Source organism: Aegilops tauschii, chromosome 4, assembly GCF_002575655.3.
Source record: "Aegilops tauschii subsp. strangulata cultivar AL8/78 chromosome 4, Aet v6.0, whole genome shotgun sequence".
NCBI lineage: Eukaryota > Viridiplantae > Streptophyta > Magnoliopsida > Poales > Poaceae > Aegilops > Aegilops tauschii.
This window is the reverse complement of record NC_053038.3, coordinates 86,287,166-86,305,465: the sequence shown is the minus strand read 5'-3', so window position 1 is coordinate 86,305,465 and position 18,300 is coordinate 86,287,166. Positions and strand designations below refer to the sequence as shown.

The window sequence follows — 18,300 nt, the reverse complement described above, 5'->3', positions numbered from 1 at the left end:
TTGTATGCAATGCAATCGCCATGTAATTGTTTTACTTTATCACTAAGCGGTTGCGATAGTCGTAAAAGCAATAGTTGGCGAGACGACAACGATGCTACGATGGAGATCAAGGTGTTGCGTCGGTGACGATGGTGATCATGACGGTGCTTCGGAGATGGAGATCACAAGCACAAGATGATGATGGCCATATCACTTATATTGATTGCATGTGATGTTTATCTTTTATGCATCTTATCTTGCTTTGATTGACGGTAGCATTATAAGATGATCTCTCACTAAAATTTCAAGATAAAAGTGTTCTCCCTGAGTATGCACCGTTGCGAAAGTTCTTCGTGCTGAGACACCACGTGATGATCGGGTGTGATAGGCTCTACGTTCAAATACAACGGGTGCAAAACAGTTGCACACGCGGAATACTCAGGTTAAACTTGACGAGCCTAGCATATGCAGATATGGCCTCGGAACACTGAGACCGAAAGGTCGAGCGTGAATCATATAGTAGATACGATCAACATAGTGATGTTCACCATTGAAAACTACTCCATTTCACGTGATGATCGGTTATGGTTTAGTTGATTTGGATCACGTAATCACTTAGATGATTAGAGAGATGTCTATCTAAGTGGGAGTTCTTAAGTAATATGATTAATAGAACTTAAATTTATCATGAACTTAGTACCTGATAGTATCTTGCTTGTCTATGTTAATTGTAGATAGATGGCCCGTGCAGTTGTTCCGTTGAATTTTAATGCGTTCCTTGAGAAAGCAAAGTTGAAAGATGATGGTAGCAATTACACGGACTGGGTCCGTAACTTGAGGATTATCCTCATTGCTGCATAGAAGAATTACGTCCTGGAAGCACTGCTGGGTGCCAGGCCTGCTGCAAGAGCAACACCAGAAGTTATGAACGTCTGGCAGAGCAAAGCTGATGACTACTCGATAGTTCAGTGTGCCATGCTTTACGGCTTAGAACCGGGTCTTCAACGACGTTTTGAACGTCATGGAGCATATGAGATGTTCCAGGAGTTGAAGTTAATATTTCAAGCAAATGCCCGGACTGAGAGATATGAAGTCTCCAATAAGTTCTACAGCTGCAAGATGGAAGAGAATAGTTCTGTCAGTGAGCATATACTCAAAATGTCTGGGTATAATAATCACTTGATTCAACTGGGAGTTAATCTTCCGGATGATAGCGTCATTGACAGAATTCTTCAATCACTGCCACCAAGCTACAAGAGCTTTGTGATGAACTATAACATGCAAGGGATGAATAAGACAATTCCCAAGCTCTTCGCAATGCTAAAGGCAGCGGAGGTAGAAATCAAAAAGGAGCATCAAGTGTTGATGGTCAATAAGACCACTAGTTTCAAGAAAAAGGGCAAAGGGAAGAAGAAGGGGAACTTCAAGAAGAACAGCAAGCAAGTTGCTGTTCAGGAGAAGAAACCCAAGTCTGGACCTAAGCCTGAGACTGAGTGCTTCTACTGCAAGCAGACTGGTCACTGGAAGCGAAACTGCCCCAAGTATTTGGCGGATAAGAAGGATGGCAAGGTGAACAAAGGTATATGTGATATACATGTTATTGATGTGTACCTTACTAATGCTCGCAGTAGCACCTGGGTATTTGATACTGGTTCTGTTGCTAATATTTGCAACTCGAAACAGGGGCTACGGATTAAGCGAAGATTGGTTAAGGACGAGGTGACGATGCGCGTGGGAAATGGTTCCAAAGTCGATGTGATCGCGTCGGCACGCTACCTCTACATCTACCTTCGGGATTAGTATTAGACCTAAATAATTGTTATTTGGTGCCAGCGTTGAGCATGAACATTATATCTGGATCTTGTTTGATGCGAGACGGTTATTCATTTAAATCAGAGAATAATGGTTGTTCTATTTATATGAGTATAATATCTTTTATGGTCATGCACCCTTGAAGAGTGGTCTATTTTTAATGAATCTCGGTAGTAGTGACACACATATTCATAATGTCGAAGCCAAAAGATGCAGAGTTGATAATGAAAGTGCAACTTATTTGTGGCACTGCCGTTTAGGTCATATCGGTGTAAAGCGCATGAAGAAACTCCATAATGATGGACTTTTGGAATCACTTGATTATGAATCACTTGGTACTTGCGAACCGTGTCTCATGGGCAAGATGACTAAAACACCGTTCTCCGGTACTATGGAGAGAGCAACTAATTTGTTGGAAATCATACATACAGATGTATGTGGTCCGATGAATATTGAGGCTCGTGGCGGATATCGTTATTTTCTCACCTTCACAGATGATTTGAGCAGATATGGGTATATCTACTTAATGAAACATAAGTCTGAAACATTTGAAAAGTTCAAAGAATTTCAGAGCGAAGTTGAAAATCATCGTAACAAGAAAATAAAGTTTCTACGATCAGATCGTGGAGGAGAATATTTGAGTTACGAGTTTGGCCTACATTTGAAACAATGCGGAATAGTTTCGCAACTCACGCCACCCGGAACACCGCAACGTAATGGTGTGTCCGAACGTCGTAATCGTACTTTACTAGATATGGTGTGATCTATGATGTCTCTTACTGATTTACCGCTATCATTTTGGGGTTATGCTTTAGAGACGGCTGCATTCACTCTAAATAGGGCACCATCAAAATCCGTTGAAACGACGCCTTATGAACTATGGTTTGGCAAGAAACCAAAGTTGTCGTATCTTAAAGTTTGGGGTTGCAATGCTTATGTGAAGAAACTTCAACCTGATAAGCTCGAACCTAAATCGGAGAAATGTGTCTTCATAGGATACCCAAAGGAGACTGTTGGGTACACCTTCTATCACAGATCCGAAAGGCAAGACATTCGTTGCTAAGAATGGATCCTTTCTAGAGAAGGAGTTTCTCTCGAAAGAAGTGAGTGGGAGGAAAGTAGAACTTGATGAGGTAACTGTACCTGCTCCCTTATTGGAAAGTAGATCATCACAGAAATCAGTTTCTGCGACACCTACACCAATTAGTGAGGAAGTTAATGATAATGATCATGAAACTTCAGATCAAGTTATTACTGAACCTCTAGGTCAACCAGATTAAGATCCGCACCAGAGTGGTACGGTAATCCTGTTCTGGAGGTTATGTTACTAGACCATGATGAACCTACGAACTATGAAGAAGCGATGGTGAGCCCAGATTCCGCAAAATGGCTTGAGGCCATGAAATCCGAGATGGGATCCATGTATGAGAACAAAGTATGGACTTTGGTTGACTTGCCCGATGATCGGCAAGCCATTGAAAATAAATGGATCTTCAAGAAGAAGACTGACGCTGACGGTAATGTTACTGTCTATAAAGCTTGACTTGTTGCGAAAGGTTTTCGACAAGTTCAAGGGATTGACTACGATGAGACCTTCTCACCCGTAGCGATGCTTAAGTCTGTCCGAATCATGTTAGCAATTGCCGCATTTTATGATTATGAAATTTGGCAAATGGATGTCAAAACTGCATTCCTGAATGGATTTCTGGAAGAAGAGTTGTATATGATGCAACCGGAAGGTTTTGTCGATCCAAAGGGAGCTAACAAAGTGTGCAAGCTCCAGCTATCCATTTATGGACTGGTGCAAGCCTCTCGGAGTTGGAATAAACGCTTTGATAGTGTGATCAAAGCATTTGGTTTTATACAGACTTTTGGAGAAGCCTGTATTTACAAGAAAGTGAGTGGGAGCTCAGTAGCATTTCTGATATTATATGTGGATGACGTATTGCTAATTGGAAATGATATAGAATTTCTGGATAGCATAAAGGGATACTTGAATAAGAGTTTTTCAATGAAAGACCTCGGTGAAGCTGCATATATATTGGGCATCAAGATCTATAGAGATAGATCAAGACGCTTAATTGGACTTTCACAAAGCACATACCTTGACAAAGTTTTGAAGAAGTTCAAAATGGATCAAGCAAAGAAAGGGTTCTTGCCTGTATTACAAGGTGTGAGATTGAGTAAGACTCAATGACCGACCACTACAGAAGATAGAGAGAAGATGAAAGATGTTCCCTATGCTTCAGCCATAGGCTCTATCATGTATGCAATGCTGTGTACCAGACCTGATGTGTGCCTTGCTATAAGTTTAGCAGGGAGGTACCAAAGTAATCCAGGAGTGGATCACTGGACAGCGGTCAAGAACATCCTGAAATACCTGAAAAGGACTAAGGATATGTTTCTCGTTTATGGAGGTGACAAAGAGCTCATCGTAAATGGTTACGTTGATGCAAGCTTTGACACTGATCCGGACGATTCTAAATCGCAAACCGGATACGTGTTTACATTGAACGGTGGAGCTGTCAGTTGGTGCATTTCTAAGCAAAGTGTCGTGGCGGGATCCACGTGTGAAGCGGAGTACATAGCTGCTTCGGAAGCAGCAAATGAAGGAGTCTGGATGAAGGAGTTCATATCCGATCTAGGTGTCATACCTAGTGCATCGGGACCAATGAAAATCTTTTGTGACAATACTGGTGCAATTGCCTTAGCAAAGGAATCCAGATTTCACAAGAGAGCCAAGCACATCAAAAGACGCTTCAATTCCATCCGGGATTTAGTCCAGGTGGGAGACATAGAAATTTGCAAGATACATACGGATCTGAATGTTGCAGACCCGTTGACTAAGCCTCTTCCACGAGCAAAACATGATCAGCACAAAGACTCCATGGGTGTAAGAATCGTTACTGTGTAATCTAGATTATTGACTCTAGTGCAAGTGGGAGACTGAAGGAAATATGCCCTAGAGGCAATAATAAAGTTATTATTTATTTCCTTATATCATGATAAATGTTTATTATTCATGCTAGAATTGTATTAACCGAAAACATGATACATGTGTGAATACATAGACAAACAGAGTGTCACTAGTATGCCTCTACTTGACTAGCTCGTTGATCAAAGATGGTTATGTTTCCTAGCCATAGACATGAGTTGTTATTTGATTAACGGGATCACATCATTAGGAGAATGATGTGATTGACTTGACCCATTCCGTTAGCTTAGCACTCGATCGTTTAGTATGTTGCTATTGCTTTCTTCATGACTTATACATGTTCCTATGACTATGAGATTATGCAACTCCCGTTTACCGGAGGAACACTTTGTGTGCTACCAAACGTCACAAGTAACTGGGTGATTATAAAGGTGCTCTACAGGTGTCTCCAAAGGTACTTGTTGGGTTGGCGTATTTCGAGATTAGGATTTGTCACTCCGATTGTCGGAGAGGTATCTCTGGGCCCACTCTGTAATACAAATCACTATAAGCCTTGCAAGCATTGTGACTAATGAGTTAGTTGCGGGATGATGTATTACGGAACGAGTAAAGAGACTTGCCGGTAACGAGATTGAACTAGGTATCGAGATACCGACGATCGAATCTCGGGCAAGTAACATACCGATGACAAAGGGGACAACGTATGTTGTTATGCGGTCTGACCGATAAAGATCTTTGTAGAATATGTAGGAACCAATATGAGCATCCAGGTTCCGCTATTGGTTATTGACCGGAGAGGTGTCTCGGTCATGTCTACATAGTTCTCGAACCCGTAGGGTCCGCACGCTTAACGTTACGATGACAATTATATTATGAGTTTATATGTTTTGATGTACCGAAGGTTGTTCGGAGTCCCGGATGTGATCACAGACATGACGAGGAGTCTCAAAATGGTCGAGACATAAAGATTGATATATTGGAAGCCTATGTTTGGACATCGGAAGTGTTCCGGGTGAAATCGGGATTTTTTCGGAGTACCGGGAGGTTACCGGAACCCCCCCGGTAACTTAATGGGCCTTAGTGGGCCTAGGTGGAAGAGAGGAGAGGAGGCCAGGGCAGGGCCGCACGCCCCTCCCCCCCCCAATCCGAATAGGACAAGGAGAGGGGGGGCGGCGCCCCCCCCCCCCCCCGCTTTCCTTCCTCCCCTCCACCTCTTCCCCCTCTCTCTCCTAGTCCAACATGGAAAAGGGGGGAGTCCTACTCCCGGTAGGAGTAGGACTCCTCCTGGCGCGCCTCTCCCTTAGGCCGGCCGAACCCCCCCCCCCCTTGCACCTTTATATACGGGGGCAGGGGGCACCTCTAGACACACAATTGATCATTGATCTCTTAGCCGTGTGCGGTGCCCCCCTCCACCATATTATACCTCGATAATATCGTAGCGGTGCTTAGGCGAAGCCCTGCGTCGGTAGAACATCAACATTGTCACCACGCCGTCGTGCTGACGAAACTCTCCCTCAACACTCGGCTGGATCGGAGTTCGAGGGACGTCATCGAGCTGAACGTGTGCTGAACTCGGAGGTGCCGTGCGTTCGGCACTTGATCGGTCGCATCGTGAAGACGTACGACTACATCACCCGCGTTGTGTTAAACGCTTCCGCTTTCGGTCTACGAGGGTACGTAGACAACACTCTCCCCTCTCGTTGCTATGCATCACCATGATCTTGCGTGTGCGTAGGAATTTTTTTGAAATTACTACGTTACCCAACACGCGGATCTAGGTGTAGCCGCGCGTGGTGACCGCGGCCGATTCGCGAACGGGGGCGGTGCTGGAGCAGGGAGGCTCCGGCCGCAGTTGGATGCGGGGTGTAGGACCCGATCTGGTCTCTGGAGGCCCGTCATCGGGAGGCTAGCTGGTGGCCCTACACAACGGTGGTGCGCTTGCTGTGTGGGGGGTGCGCGGTCCAGTGGAGGCACGGGTCGACCTCGGCCTGCTGCCTGGGAGTGGCCGCCCTGGGTGAAAGCCTGGCTGGTGCAGGCCGGCCGGCAGCGACGGCGCCCGTGGGCGTCGTTATCATCCTTGGAGGCGTCATAGGGAATTTCATAGCCTCTACTCGCAGATCAATTTCTTCGGGTGAAAGCCCGGATCCTGCTGCAGGGTCGGGCGGCGGCGTCGTCTTGAACATTGTTCCCATTGGTGCTTCCTACGACTGGACGTGCACGGTGACTTATGTGGCAACAATGACGGTAGTGAGCATGTCGAAGGCGTGGCATTGGTCGTGGTAGTCGGCTCTTCTTCTCCGTCTTGTCCGTGGGGTTGCCTTGACTGTTTGTTGCTGTGAAATCGAAGCCGCGGTGGCAGGGCACCGATGGTATACAATGACGTGTGATAGGTGGTTCGTTCGGCGATCCTATGTGACGCTAACCTTGCCTACTCTCTTCGCAGTTCACCACCGGAATCGGAGCTGTGTTGTCTTGTGTGGTTTTCTTTGGGGTGTTGTGCTACAGCTATTGGGGCTGATGTTTTTTCTTTTTCTTTGACCTTCGGGTCTTCTGGTCTTAGGACCTTTTACCACCTTGTTGTTTTGCTCCTAGGACCTTCACCATCATATCGATTTCCGTTGCTCTCTTGCTATTATCAATGGAGTTGCTCTCTTGCTATTATCAATGGAATGCCAACGATGCTGGACCTTTCAAAATAAAAAGAAGAGGAGAAGCAGTGGATACTTATAGAACATATATGGAGAGAAGAACACATTGAACTCTTTCAGCAAAAGTCTAGCGTTTTAGTACCATTTTTACAGGAACTGTTTATCGAAATATACGGACCTTTGTAAACGAGTCAACAGAAACAAGTTTAATACTTTAACTTTACGATGCGAATGTGTACTGATATGCACCGACGAATACACGAAATACAGAGACCAACTTCAACGGCAAAGAATCCGCGTGCCCAGACCCGTGTGCCCCAAATCCTCTCTCACAGGTCTTACTCAAAAATTGGGTTCTTCAACGCATTTCACTCAAGGGCGAATCATCGGATGATAATTAGTGAAGGCCCATAACCATGGTTCATGTATAAAGCCACTGGGAATGGACAGCTATAGCACACACGGACCCAACCAAAATAGAACAGCACGCAGCAACTAACGTACTACTGACAATACGGTCTGCAGTGATTCGTTCACCTTAACTCGGGGGCTAGCTAATTCACCAGAACTTGGTAATGCAAATGCGCAGATGAATCTCTTTGGACTCCCCGTGCAGCATCTCCGGATTGACATGCGCATGGAGGCGCCCGTGCTCCATGTCCACCTCGCCGGGGACTCCGCAGTTCGCCACGTCGCCTTTCAGCTGGAAGCTGCTCCTGAGGTGGCCTGCGGCGGCCGGAGGGCCATCCACCCAGAGCACGCCTGTGTACACCGGCCTCGCGTCGGCGTCGACATTGCCCCTGACGCACACGACGTTGACGGGGCGGACGCCGGCGGCGCCCCTCCCCGCGCCCACGGCCAGGAGGAACACGCGGCCGTCCTCCTCCGCCACAAGCAGAAGGCGGTGCTCCGACGCCGGCACGACGAGCGGGCGGCAGATCTGGTACTTGATCTTCTCCATGGGCCAACAATGCCGGCCGGACTCCTCCGTGAGGTGGCGCAGGAGGCTTGCCGGCGAGCCCTGGAACGCGCACTCGAAGCAGTAGCAGGGCGCGTGCGCGCACTTGTCCAGGTGCTCCGCGGCCGAGTGGTAGGCGATGGACCTCGCGCAGCCGAAATTCCTGTAGGGGCACGGCACCTGGTACGCGTCGACCAGGCCGTCCATGTAGGGGATGTGGGTGTAGGCGGTGGCGCGGCCGCACAAATCACAGTGCTTGTTCGCTCCGCCGTCGCCATTGCCATTGCCGCCGCCGCCGCAGGCGCAGCACACGACGTGTCCATTCCCGCACTGCAATCCACAAATCCATGCATGTCTATGAATCAACCTTGCTTTTTTACGGACATTTCGGTTAGTTCGACTATGTATTACCATGAATATGGGACGCTTGAGGGGAGCAGGGCACGCGGCGCAGTGAAGCCACTTCTTCTTCACCTCTAAGATGGCGGCCTCCTCTTCCGCTGGTGCCACGGCTACCATGGCTGCTGTTACTTGTTCGTCGAGTTCGAGCACCCCTCCGTCTTCCGGCTCATGCTTCACCGTGGCCGGCGGGTTCACCACGGCGGCCGGCATCGCCGTAGCAACTGGGCTGGGAGCCGCCGGCGCCGGGGTCTTCGTGGCCACTGCACTGGGCTCCGCTGGCGCCGGCGTCTTCGTGTCCACCTGACTGGGCACCACCTGTGCCGGTGCCATGGTGGCCACTGCACTGGGCTCCGCCGGCGCCGGCGTCTTCGTAGCCACCGGACTGGGCGCCACCTGCGCCGGTGTCATGGTGGCCATTGGACTGGGCGGTGCCGTTGCCGGTGCCATGGTGACCACGGGACTGGGCGCCGCCGGCGTAGGCATCTTCATGGCAACCGGACTGGGCGGTGCCGGTGCCATGGTGGCCACTGGACCGGTCACTGTCACCGTAGCGGCCGTTGGCTTCGCCTTGGCAACCGGACTGGGCTCCGCCGATGCCGGTGCCATGGTGGCCACTGGACCGGTTACTGCCACCATAGCGGCCGTTGGCTTCACCACCGCGATTGGCTTTGCCTTGGCAACTGGACTGGGCGATGCAAACGGCCGCGTCCCCGTGACCCCCGAGCCAACTACCTCCTTGATGCTGAACTTCTTGCTGCTGCTCTCGGCGTTCTCGGAAACCCGCTGCCTCTTGTTCTGCTGGTCTGCCGGTTTCTTGTGGTCCGCCATAGATCTCCGGCGGGTTTGCGCCCGGCTGAACGATTGACCGGAGTGAGGATCCAACGTGCGATTCATAGATGGTACATGCGAGAAAATGTAGAGAAAGAGAGAGAGACTGACTTACATTTGGCAAGAGGAAGCTGCAAGCTATGGAGGAGAGGGGGCGACGTTTCTACGGAAGAGACGGTCCTTCTTCACTCTGAGCAGTGGACTGTGGAGTGAGGAGAAAGTATCTAGTGATACGGCCAGTCAGGTGATACGGTGCTCCAGTCTATCATGAACCATTAGATCATGGTCGGAAGGACGGGATGAATATGCATGTGATGCCCAGCTCCTCCATCGGGAAATATTCAAATAACACCCTTGATATACTCTTAACTGAGTGTGAGGCTTGAAACAATCAGAATATAAAGATGTCGATTTCCTCGGACTTGTCCATATTTAACAGCATATGTGAGATGAGGAGATCCACTTTGGCACATGGGAGCATATATATGCTCCTGCCATGGGAAAAAGTTTTCCTAAAAAAAGGTGACAAAAAAATTTCCAAAGAAAAATTTGACCCATACATCTCTATATTCTACGTGGGCATGCCAAGTTTCACGGAAAACCAGCAATTTGTGTTGCTTGTGTGAAAAATATAAAAAGATGACTTGTGAAAAGCCTTTTTAAAACACTTAAATTTGTCTTTTTCACACGCGACACAAAAGTTGTCGGTTTTTCGCGAAACAACTTTGCGAGAACGTAGAATGTTGAGATGTGCGTGCGAAACGTTTTATCCGAATTTTATGACATTTTAAAATACGCTTAAAACACATTTTAAAAACATGGAATTTGTGAAGACCAGCCACAAAAATTTAAAATAGTACTTTTATAGATTTTCATAATTGAAAGTAATAAAAAAATAAAAAAGTCTGTCCATGAACAATAACAGACTAGTTTGGTATGTTAAGGCTGCCAATTTTCATACTAATTCTCTTGTATTTTTTACCTTTTATATTACTTTCTATTATGATAATCTATAAAAGTACCGTTTTTCAATTATCGATAAAGTTCAACAAAATAAATTCTGTCAATGTGTGTTTGCACATTGAAACTGATGCATTGTTCGAACGGTCAACGAAAGTGCAGCTGGTAGACTAGTATGGGAAAAGGCCTCACGTTTAATTAAGAACATACTTCGGGGTGTATTTTGCATATTTTAAAGTGGGATTGCTGGCCAACTCATGTGCATGCATCCTGTCCCACTGAACGTCATCTAGTGGTCCAGAATGCACCGGTGCATCGTATCACCATATAGGCCGTATCACCCGATATGCTCTCGTGGAGTGAGACCGAGTGAGTAGCTAGGCTAGTGTTTTGGAGGGACGTGCTGGGTGCTGCTGGCGTGCTTTGGAACGTGTGCACTAATGCATGCTTGCAGTGGAGAACGCGCACGCGTTGATTCGGGTGTGAGGTGAGAGAGTGAGACCATGAGCGCTACTCTGGTCTGGTCTGGTCAAGGGCGAGAGCAGACCCGTCACTTCATCTTACACCGGTCCAGTCGGACGTCATCACACACTGCCTGCGCAGCTAGCTAGTAGTACTAGCTCGATCGTCTCGTCTCGTCTAGTTTGGCTTCGTGAGTAAGGAACATCCCCCTTCTTCACACGCTCTGCCGATCTTTCTTTTTTTAACAACAGAAGCGCACGCCAAACGGCAAATTTGACAATTTTAACTTGTGAACAAAATCATTTTACAAAATGAACTACCTTGAAAAAAATTCACTTAGCTGACCGTTTGAGTGGCGCTTGACATGCAGGCGACACACCCAACGGTGGAGCGCCTAGCTCGCAGGTGTGCTCGTAGGTGTTGCACTGTGACTTAGATGCAGCCCGCTCGCCCTCCCCCACCCCACCCCATCCGTTTAGTTACAGAAGCAGCGGTGGTTGTGGCTGCCTCCTCTCCCCCTCTCAATCCTCTCTCCCAAACCCTTCAAATCTGACGATTTGATCCATGGATTTCTTCACCAATCCATCTTAGAAGGTACTCTCCTTCGATCCCCTTCTATCTAACCATATAATGTATCTTATTTTGAAGATTTATGGAACCTTTGTTTGATTAGATTAAAATGTTGCATGTATATAGATTTGTGGAACCCTTGTTTGATTAGATTAGAATGTTGCATGCATATAAATTTGTGGGACTTCAAGATTTGTAGATGACATGTAATTATTTTGTAACCCTAGTTTAGTTTATTTGTATTGAAAAGATATGCTTTGGATATTTTTTGATAAAGGATGGATTTTATTGACTCGGAATGAAGCATTAAGAAGATACAAACACAATGAGCGCACATCCGACCTCTGCATAGCTAGGATGCACACAGCCGACACCAACACACATACGCATAAACACGCCGACAAGTTGCAAAGTCATATAAGACCAAAGATATTCGTATTGACAGGATGCACATAGCTAGGATGCTTTGGATATATATATGTTGAGATGTTACTTGTATTGAAAAGATATTCGTATTGAATCTTGCATAAAGTAGGCCTAGTTTAGTTTATTTCTATTGAAAAGATATTTGTATTGACAAGAATGATTTGGATACATATGTTGAGATGTTATTTACATGAAACCATTATAGAACATTATATTGTTTTGGATACATATATTAGGAAGTATAGGGAGTAAGCTAACGTATGTTACTTGTTCGAAATTTGTAGGATGGTTTGGCTTCTCGATGATCACTGGGACCATCAACACTGGGCGTACTTTATGTCGGTGCAGCAGCGGTAATAATGAAAGTGGCCGGTATGATGAATTTCGTGTTTATTTCAAACATAAATGCCCCATATGTAATTTGCTGATTTGCTTGTTCGTAGGAGCTTCAACCTCTAATGATTCGGTCTCACGGGGTCAACCTTGGGGGGATGCGCTATGATGAGCAGTACATACCGTATGTAAGGAAGACAGGACTCCTCCCTTTCATTCAGTTGGTCAGCCGGTCAACGCCACCCCTCAATGCTGTAGCAATCACCGCGCTTGTTGATTGTTCGAGGCCGAAGACACACAGTTTCCATCTTCGGACCGGGGAGATGACCGTGACGCTCCAGGATATTGCTATGATCGCCGATCTTCCTATCGAGGGGAATCATCTTTGTATGAGCACCGATTCTGATGGATGGCGTGAGCAGATGCATGCCCTTATCGGTATGGTTCCTCCGGAGCCTCGGGAACCAGAAGCAGAAGACAAGAAGAAGGAAAGAGTCGCAGTCGATGCTCCTTTCACCTGGATTGCATGGAACTTTGGTTCTTGCGCTGAGGATGCTAATAAGGATGAGGTCAAGGCATATGCTCGTGTCTACATGTGGTACGTTATATCCAGGACTATGTTTGATGATGGCACATGCAAGAATGCTTCATGGATGTGGCTGAAGGTGTTGACCGTATTCGATAGCAAATGGAGTTGGGGTTCGGCCACACTGGCTTACTTATATAGACAGGTAGACAATTGTTTCTTTTTCACTTCATTGCTACATTATCAATGCGATCTTCCTGTTAATTCAACCATGTTCTCTTTTATATGCAGTTAGATGAAGCCTGTTGTAGGACCTCAAAGGACGGAGGTATTGGTGGTTGTATACTCGCACTTTCTGTATGGAGCTGTGAGTGATTGCCGGTTAGACGACCAAAGATCGTGAAGTACGAGGATTGGGACGACAAAGACGACCCATTACGGTTCCCCACTTGGGCTTACAAGCAGGATGTGTTAAGAGACGACGGATGATCCCTCGGTCATGTACAAGTTGTGCACGAGCGAGATGGACACGATTACGGCTGAGCTGGTGACTTGACATTGCATAAGTGATTCTCATAACATTGCAACGCTAGACAGAAGTGCAATGCCCGCGAGCTAGGCGCTGCACTGTAGGGCGTGGCGCCTCCGTGTCAGGCGCCACTCAAAAAGGTCAGTTGAGTGAAAAAAAGTAGAGGCAGTTCATTTTGTGAAACGATTTCATCCACAGGTCAAATTTGCCACACAAACATATCATTTCAGCTCAATAACAGGGTACAACGTGGATTACAAAGCCCTGGAACTGAAAATTTAAAAGAACAGAAGCTACGGAGCAAGTCATATTCCTGTGAGCTCAAGCAAAACAACATATGCCAGGTTCTGCATGATATCTAAGAACCCGATGAGCTACATTGTGGGCAATATCATTGATCCCCCTAAAAATATGAAACACCTAAAATTTGAAAATGAAGAACACATGAGAATAAGAAAAACTTAACTAACACCTTTCTGATAGTTCAAGGGATAGTAGCATTAGAAATGTTTATAATGCCAACGAAAGGCAACTTGTGAGGAAAGTGGGCTGAACAATATTCAGGCGCTTAGCCACTTGAGCCGCAAGAGAAGGGTCGGAGCTTCAGCTCGCAAAGGTTTGTCTATGCAAATAGTAGAAGCCTGGATCTGTACATTGTACATCCTCTGGAGATTTATTTATCTTTTACGAAAAAACTTTCACTCTATTCATCAATTGTCAAGGTAGTATAAAGAACACTTTGCCGATCTTCACACTAGTATTATTCTTTCACCTAGCAAGGAATACATATCTATATTTAGAGCATCTACATCTGGACAAGTCCGACCCTCTATAAAGTTCGCGGGTGTATCCGGGTGCATCCGCAAACAGCACGGAACAACCTCTTATTTGGGTTGTCTTACATCCACACATCTTAAATGTGGATTGTCAAATCAATACAATCCATACACGTAGATCATACGTTACAAATCATATTTCAAAACAAATACGACAAATCAAAATAAATATAGCTCGACATTTTGGACATGTCAAAATGAAATCAAAATCCGAGCATAACGGATCACCCGCTGGCTAGACGAATTACTCGCCGGACGCCATCCATGCCACCTATACCATGTTTCCTTCCTTGCCCCCTGCTCCGTCTGCATCCTTGCCGCATGCCCCGCTGCTGCCATAACCATCCTAGTCGCCTCATACTACTCTCGTTGATCTCTTTGTTCATCCTGACAAGCCACTTGTTTGCATACTCATCCAAGAGGCTTTCGTCCGTCAACATTATCTTCGCATCCTTCTTGTCTGGTGCGATTTGCAACCCCTCCTTCTCAAGCTCAATCTCTTCGAATGTCTTGACCTTCTCGAGCTCCCATTTGATCATCGCCTCTTTCTTCTCCAACTCGATCTTCTCCGTTGAATTTGCAACTTCTTGTTTGCCCTCTCCAGGTCCTAATTCATCTCCTTTTGTGCATCCATAATGAGCTTGTACCTCTCCTCTTTCTTGTTCGCCCTAACAGAAAAAATGCACGTCCATGTGAAGGACATTTTTGTAGCCGTCACAGGAGGCCCTCACCTTCTCCCACTTGTTTCCCATCACTTGCCGCTTATTCTTTGGCACAGTGGATCTTTCATTCTCCACTGCAACATCTTCCTCTTCTTAGTCCAACCTAATTGGTTGGTGGGAGCTTAAACCATCATTACTCTTCTTTCTGGCCTTGAGACCGGCCACAAGTTGTGTCTACTTTGGTTTGCCATTCAATATCACCCAACAAATGGCTAAAACTAAATGGCTTCTTCTCCGTTTCTTGATACATAGTGGCCGCCACCACTGTCTAGCAAACAAAATATGTATGTCAATGAGAATCCAATAAAACACAAGCATATAGAAATGATGACAAGATGAAGTAATTTAGCTTACGTGAGTTGCCACTCCCATCCCACTTTGATGGCAGCCAAGCACATGTGAATAGTAGCCAACGTACTTGTTCACTTCCCCTTGAATGATCTCCCATCGATGTTGGACAGATGCCACATTGCGGTTCGTGGCGATAGGATGCAGCTCCACATATTGCTTTTGTTCATAATATTCCTTCCAAATCTTCTCCAAATACTTGTTCCACTGTTGCTCTGTGCCGCATATGAGATCCATTGTTGTGGCCAACCAAGATTGAACCAACAAGATATCCTCAAAGTTGAGAATGTCCGACCTCTTGCCTTTGTCATCTTTGAATTCTTTTTCTTCTTGCTCGGATTGGGATTTGATATTGTCCCAACTCCAAATAAGGGCAAGTTGAATCCCCAAACTCGTAGTCCATTTGGGTTGGATCTTGATTATCATTTATCATCTCCAACATGATAAACTCCTAAAATGATCGTGGTCTCTAAGCATTGATCATGTTTGAAATGAACTAGCGGTCTATGCAAAATATTGAAAATGGCATATGCGAAGTTGATCGGAGAGGAACAACAAGGACATACCAAGTCTTGTCGTGTCATTTCGTCGAAAGGTCGTGGGCAGCCCGGGCGTCGCCAGTGCTTGTCTGCACCCAAACGAGTTGTGGCGAGTGACAGACGTCCACCAGAGGCATCTGCGTTGGCGGAAAGCTTTCCAGAATGCCCCAACCAGCCGTCGAATCCTCCTCTGTCCCAACCTGGTCCGGCGACGTGATCCTTGTCAACGGCTGGATGGATGGGGTGCAGGGTCTCGAGCATGGCCGGGGGGGAGCTGCTTGTCGAGGTCCGCATCCGCTCCCTATGATGCCACCACTTCCCTCTCCCGCTGCCTCTATCGTTGGTCCCTCCGGGCGGTATTCTCCAGCTTGCACGATGTCACCGAGGACGAGACACGGACTACAAGGACACAACCTCGGTCGCGGCAGTCAGGGATGAGCTGGACGACATCTAGGGTGGCGGATCAGGACTGGCGGAAAGGATGGAGAGCAAGCGTGGTGGATGACGAGGGCTCAGACGCAGGGAATGGTGGAGGAAAGCGGGAGGAGGGCAAAGGGTTTCATGGATTTGGCGCAATTTGTGGTGGGGTAGGCCTGTCGGGTCCGAAGTGGCGGACGCGCCCGGTCATGTCAGGGCCTCCCATATCTGGCTACAATTGGGCTAGATATGAGGGGGGCGGTCATTCCAAGCGTTTGAGGCCTGTTTGAGGTGTCTGGGACGGTTTGTTTTGATCGGTCTCTCACCGGGCCGTCCGCCTGCGTTTGAGGGGGGGGGGGTTGGGAGGGAGGGGGCTGCTCTGTATCTTCTTTTTCTTTGATTGGGTTGTTCACGGAAAAATGCACAAAATTAAATTAGTATTTTCTTTGTAACCTACGCTTCGAGTAGGCCGAATGCAATTACATAACACGTGTTGTGTTGGGCCTCTGCTGGGCCTGGAAAAAACATCAACTTAATAAGTCGCTCTTCCTATTATCGTTAAACAGTACCACCTTGCCTCACTCCCTTAGAATCAAAACCACCTATTTAAATACATCTTAGAGTTACCTGTTATAGATCAACTCAATAAGTCGGCTTGGTAATCAATAAGAGGAGTATGCGGATGATGAATGAGAAGGAGAGAATGAGTCCTACTAAGTGGTACGCTTAAACGGCTTGCTGCATAATTAAAGGAGGTTGTACATTTGCGTATTTGGATTCAGTAAGTGGTGCGTAATTAAACAGAGGTGGACGGAATACTACATTGACGAATGCGAAGAAGCTTGATGTCCGGGGTACTAGAGGAGCTCTCCAAGGAAGAGAAGGAGGACAATAGGGCGGGACAAACGAAAATAAGTGGACACATGAGAAGGGTCACAATGTCTCCCGTTGCAACGCACTGATGTTTGTGCTAGTAAAATTTTAAAATGTCATCAGGTCAGCTGTAATAGTATTCCTGTGCTCACATGGGAAGTAACTTTGTTTACTTGCTTTTTGTTGTATCATGTTACGGAGTTCTACCGCCATGAATATTTGGGTTAAGTTTGGACTTTCATGCCATGTTAGTATGAAAAGATAAGTTCAGTTGCTTTGGTTTACAACCATCAAAATCAAGAAATGTGTCAGACAGTTTAGCTATGCGGTTTTGTACATAGGAGGACCGGCATTGGTGCGACAATGACAACTCAACTCGAGCAAATGTAAATTTGTGCCAACGTAAAAAAAATTCTCAAATACTTATTAGTGCAGCTGCACTAATCGGGTTACCCGAGCGTACGCGTTACGCGACAAAAAATTTACACCGCACGGGGTGCAACGGAGCAGACCTGCCATAAACACTAGCTGGTTTTCGTCCCGTGCCATGATTACACTACAAAAATAGAAAACTATCTGGTCCTTGTCCCTTCAAATGCTCCCTTTGCACAAGCCAGAAAAGGAAAAGTACATGCATTTATTTGGGTTTTATAAAATTTAAGAAGGCATAACTTTTGATTTGAGCATCTGAATTTAGATTGGTTTTCACTGTTGGATTACTCGCAACGAATTCTTTAAAACGAGATCCAATATGAATATGTTTCAACGAACTTTTTTTAGAGCAACTTTGGGTGCTGCAGAGGCAACTTTAGTGTTATAGCAAGGCAACCTCTTCTTAGTTTGGCTACTATGATTGCCAATCAACAAGAAGTCCTTATAAGTTGCCTCCCATGACTATCATGTTCACTAAATTCACATATAAGTTGTCTACCCAACTATCGAGTATGCTAACACTATGTTTCAAAGTATAGGCAACATGAGCTACACCGGCAGACAACTTCTCCTAGTACCGTAGCCAACTACTTAGCGTTGACATGCAACCGGGCATCATTGTTAGGCAATTAATTATCATTCTTAAGGTCTCGTGATTTGTTAGGGCAGTTGCTCGGATTTGTTTTGAACAATTTTTTGCATTGTGTTTTTTGTAATGCAATTGCTCGGTTTTGCTAGACAGTTGCTTGGATTCTTTTTGCTAGA

At 46.3% G+C, this 18,300-nt stretch overlaps 1 protein-coding gene across 1 annotated transcript; it reads right to left on the bottom strand.

Annotated features, from left to right (window-relative positions):
• Positions 1-7,746: 7,746 nt before the first annotated feature.
• Positions 7,747-9,836, bottom strand: LOC109775311 (uncharacterized). The gene is made up of 3 exons (XM_020334060.3): positions 9,678-9,836; positions 8,744-9,587; positions 7,747-8,662 (listed from the first exon to the last, which is right to left on the bottom strand). Exons 2-3 carry the CDS (start codon positions 9,560-9,562, stop codon positions 7,934-7,936), a joined length of 1,548 nt encoding a protein of 515 aa, XP_020189649.1. The 5' UTR covers positions 9,563-9,587; positions 9,678-9,836; the 3' UTR covers positions 7,747-7,933.
• Positions 9,837-18,300: the final 8,464 nt, after the last annotated feature.

What these genes read in the sequence shown, in the direction of transcription:
- LOC109775311 (XM_020334060.3), bottom strand. Translation starts at nt 9,562, where the DNA reads ATGGCGGACCACAAGAAACCGGCAGACCAGCAGAACAAGAGGCAGCGG. An exon ending in TCAAGCGTCCCATATTCATG is followed by an intron (nt 8,663 to 8,743) that starts GTAATACATAGT and finishes TGTGGATTGCAG; the next exon opens with TGCGGGAATGGACACGTCGT.